The following is a 3315-nucleotide window of genomic DNA, read 5'->3' on the forward strand; positions in this document are numbered from 1 at the left end:
CATCTCCCTCGTCAGGAAGAAATCCAGTTCTCGTTCCAAGTGAGTGATCATAGGAGTCGGGATCAAACCCAAGGAAAAAAAAAAACCCAGCCTGTAAACAACAGGACTGTTAGCGAGTTGGCATCGACCCTTCTCGTCACATCACAGCATAAAGTCTTACAGACTTAAACAAATGCTTCACTCTATTGGCATAGCCAATCATGTTTGGGTTCACAGTTCAACTAACATAACATCAATTTGATTGTCTATTAAAATAATTCTCAGTAGCTCTGGAAATATAATTACATATGACAACAATTGTTCAGCTCAATAGGCTCAGTTAGATTCTATTACTCTACACTATTCAACAAGAAATACATTCATGACAACAAGGATACATTTAGTTTTGTTTCTATACAGCATTGTGACACCTTGTATATCTGTAACACAATAAATAAATAAATAAATAAACAAATAAATAAATAAATAAATAAATAAAATTTTCTATAACAAAATTAAACAAAATATAAATTCTGGTCCTTTGGTCCACCTTTGTAAAATAATTCCTCCCTAATCAGTTAGCTTTTATTTATTTTTATTTATCTATTTTTTTTATTATTAAATGTTTGGTTAAGGGACGCATTGCTAATTCTATGGCGTTAGCTATAACGCCCCTGAGGACCTTGTACATCTAGGCCGTACCACCATTAACTGGCGGTTTGAGCCGTTAACTCCTGGGAATCCCATATGCCCTACCGCCGTTAACTGGCGGTTTGAGCCGTTAACTCCTATATGCCCTACCACCGTTAACTGGTAGTTTGAGATGTTAACTCCTGGGATCTAACGTCTAGCAGCCCACTGCTGTCACCTCGGTTGCTGTAATTAGCTTTTTGAATTTAATAATTTACTGAATTTAATCTCATTCACTCACCAACGCGCTCCAACGGTTCCCTCCTACAGAGGATTGGTTCACTCTGTCGTCTCCACACAAATCTATAAGAATGGAATTAATTTGATAAGCTATTTAAGTTTCCTTTTTTTTTAAGTTGCATCGTTAGCTTTTTTCTCTTCTTTTTTCTTTACTCACCGCGTTGGTTCCAAGTTCCTAGCTCTTATTAGAAGGAGTCAAGTCCGCCTCTCCCTCTATCTATGCGGCACCCAAATCAGGGTTCTTCACGGCCTCGACCGTTGTTTTTTTTTTCTCTCTCTCTCTCTCTCTCTAACCGCTCAGTCTTTGCTTTCTGTATCTGCGTGCTGCACAGCCGTTTGTCTCTCCTCTCGCTCAGCTGCGTCGCACGGTTTTATTTCGCGGAGGCGGGACTTATTTCTCTCAGCCAATGAAATTTCAGATTCCCACCTGGACCAATAGTATACAGCTTTCCTCTTCTGTTTCTGTTAGGGATGTTCAAGATTCTTGTTTTAACCGATGTTTAATATTAAACTCGTTATTTTAGTTATTCACCCTTCCAATAATTCATTATGAAATTATCTATTAGTTAATTAGATATCTATTAATTAGTATTGTTAATTTCCTTAATTTATATTTTATATTTTATCTAAATTGAGGATGGATCATATTAGTAAGCCAATTAGTTAATACCTCATTAAGGTTCTAGCTTCTGGGTTACATCCTCCCCCATTAAATATCATGCACGTCCCTGTGCATTGTTTCTACGGGGTACACAACTTCTTGAGTAAGAGAGTCAATAAAAGCTTTATTAAGTCCTTGGAAAAGGGACCTAACTACGGTCACTAGTGGATTGCCCAATTGAGAGTAAGTTAGTCTTTGAGGAGGCTGACTACTTCGTTCAGATCTCCTGACATACATCTCTGGTTGCACAGTATCATGCTCATCCGTTTCGGTTTGATTCTCAACTGAGACAGGACGAAGTGAGCTCTCTGTTTCCGACAGAGCTGATGAGCTATTCTCTAAGACTTTGGTCTTTTCAGATGTATGTGTCTGATCGTGTATGATGGGTTCAAAACTTACATCACGTTGCTGCGACTTTAGGACACCATCCAATTGAGGTAGGTTTGTGTTAGTTTCATCCCCCGTTTCTACGTCAGGTAAGTATACTTCGGTTTTTTTCGTTTTTTCAGGTAAGTATGTTGCTGCTTCTTTCACTCTTTCAGGTAAGAATGTCGCAGTTTCACTCATTCTGTCAGGTAAGAATGTTTCGGTGTTGATGCCTTTGTCAAGTAAGGACAATTCAGCATTTTCATTACCAGCTAAGGTTGGTTCCTTGCGATCCCCTGTGTGTAAGGATAGTGTGTTTTGTTGTTGAATATTATTTACCGGTCCTGAATCTGCTATGAGTTCCCTATTTGGCAAGGTGACCGCTATTTGATAGGATGGTCGGTTTAGCACTTGTGGAAGATCAGAGTAATAAAACTCATCTACCTCTTCGTCAAGTGGCTCATCTGGGTCAGGTTCTAAGGCTGAACTCTGTCTTGTATGAGGTCTGCTAGGTTTCGTAACGCGTTCTGTTTCATTTTCTAATGAAGAGAGAAAACCACAAGGCAGTAAAAGATCTCTGTGGAGTGTTCTGTTGGGTCCTTCTCCGTTCTCTGGTTTTACAGTGTATACTGGCAAGTTTTCCATCTGTTTGAGAACTATATACACTGTTTGCTCCCATTTGTCTGCTAATTTATGCTTTTCTCTTAAGCGAAGATTTCGGACTAAAACACGATCTCCCACACCTAGTGTGGACTCACGAATGTTTCTGTCGAACCGTTCTTTGTTCTTCCTCGCTGTTTTTTGAGAGTTTTTTATGACAATGTCATAACTCTGTTCCAGATGACTCTTCAGTTCTTTAACATACTGAGAATGAGTTATAGAGGGCTTGTTCAAATGCGGTAACCCAAAGGCAATATCTATAGGCAACCGAGGCTGCCTACCGAACATTAGCTCGTAGGGAGAGTATCCCGTCACGTCATTTTTTGTACAATTGTACGAGTGAGTAAGTGGTTTTACAAAATCGCGCCAGTGATGTTTCTCAGTGGCTTGTAAAGTTCCCAACATGCTGAGTAATGTACGATTGTACCGTTCAACGGGGTTGCCACGAGGGTGATAAGGGCTCGTTCTGACTTTACGGATACCAAGTAAAGAACAAAGTTCCTTGACTGTACGTGATTCGAAATCCCGTCCCTGATCACTATGAAGACGCTCAGGAAACCCGTAGTGGACTAAAAAATGTTCCCACAGGTTCTTCGCGACGGTGGTGGCTTTCTGATCTTTGGTTGGGATGGACACTGCATACTTTGTAAAATGGTCTGTAATCACTAAGACATCTTTAGTGTTCTTACTGTCTGGTTCTATGGAGAGAAAATCCATGC

At 39.8% G+C, this 3315-nt stretch overlaps 1 protein-coding gene across 1 annotated transcript; it reads right to left on the reverse strand.

Moving 5' to 3' along the window:
- Positions 1-477: 477 nt before the first annotated feature.
- Positions 478-3095, reverse strand: LOC139070393 (uncharacterized). The gene is made up of 2 exons (XM_070552588.1): positions 1067-3095; positions 478-972 (listed from the first exon to the last, which is right to left on the reverse strand). The coding sequence occupies exon 1, from the start codon at positions 2999-3001 to the stop codon at positions 1619-1621; it is 1383 nt and encodes a 460-aa protein (XP_070408689.1). The 5' UTR covers positions 3002-3095; the 3' UTR covers positions 478-972; positions 1067-1618.
- Positions 3096-3315: the final 220 nt, after the last annotated feature.

The sequence above is a fragment of the Nothobranchius furzeri genome, chromosome 6 (assembly GCF_043380555.1).
Source record: "Nothobranchius furzeri strain GRZ-AD chromosome 6, NfurGRZ-RIMD1, whole genome shotgun sequence".
NCBI classification, from domain to species: Eukaryota; Metazoa; Chordata; class Actinopteri; order Cyprinodontiformes; family Nothobranchiidae; genus Nothobranchius; species Nothobranchius furzeri.

Excerpts from the sequence above, each read along its gene's own strand:
- LOC139070393 (XM_070552588.1), bottom strand. The coding sequence starts at position 3,001 with ATGTTGGGAACTTTACAAGCCACTGAGAAACATCACTGGCGCGATTTT.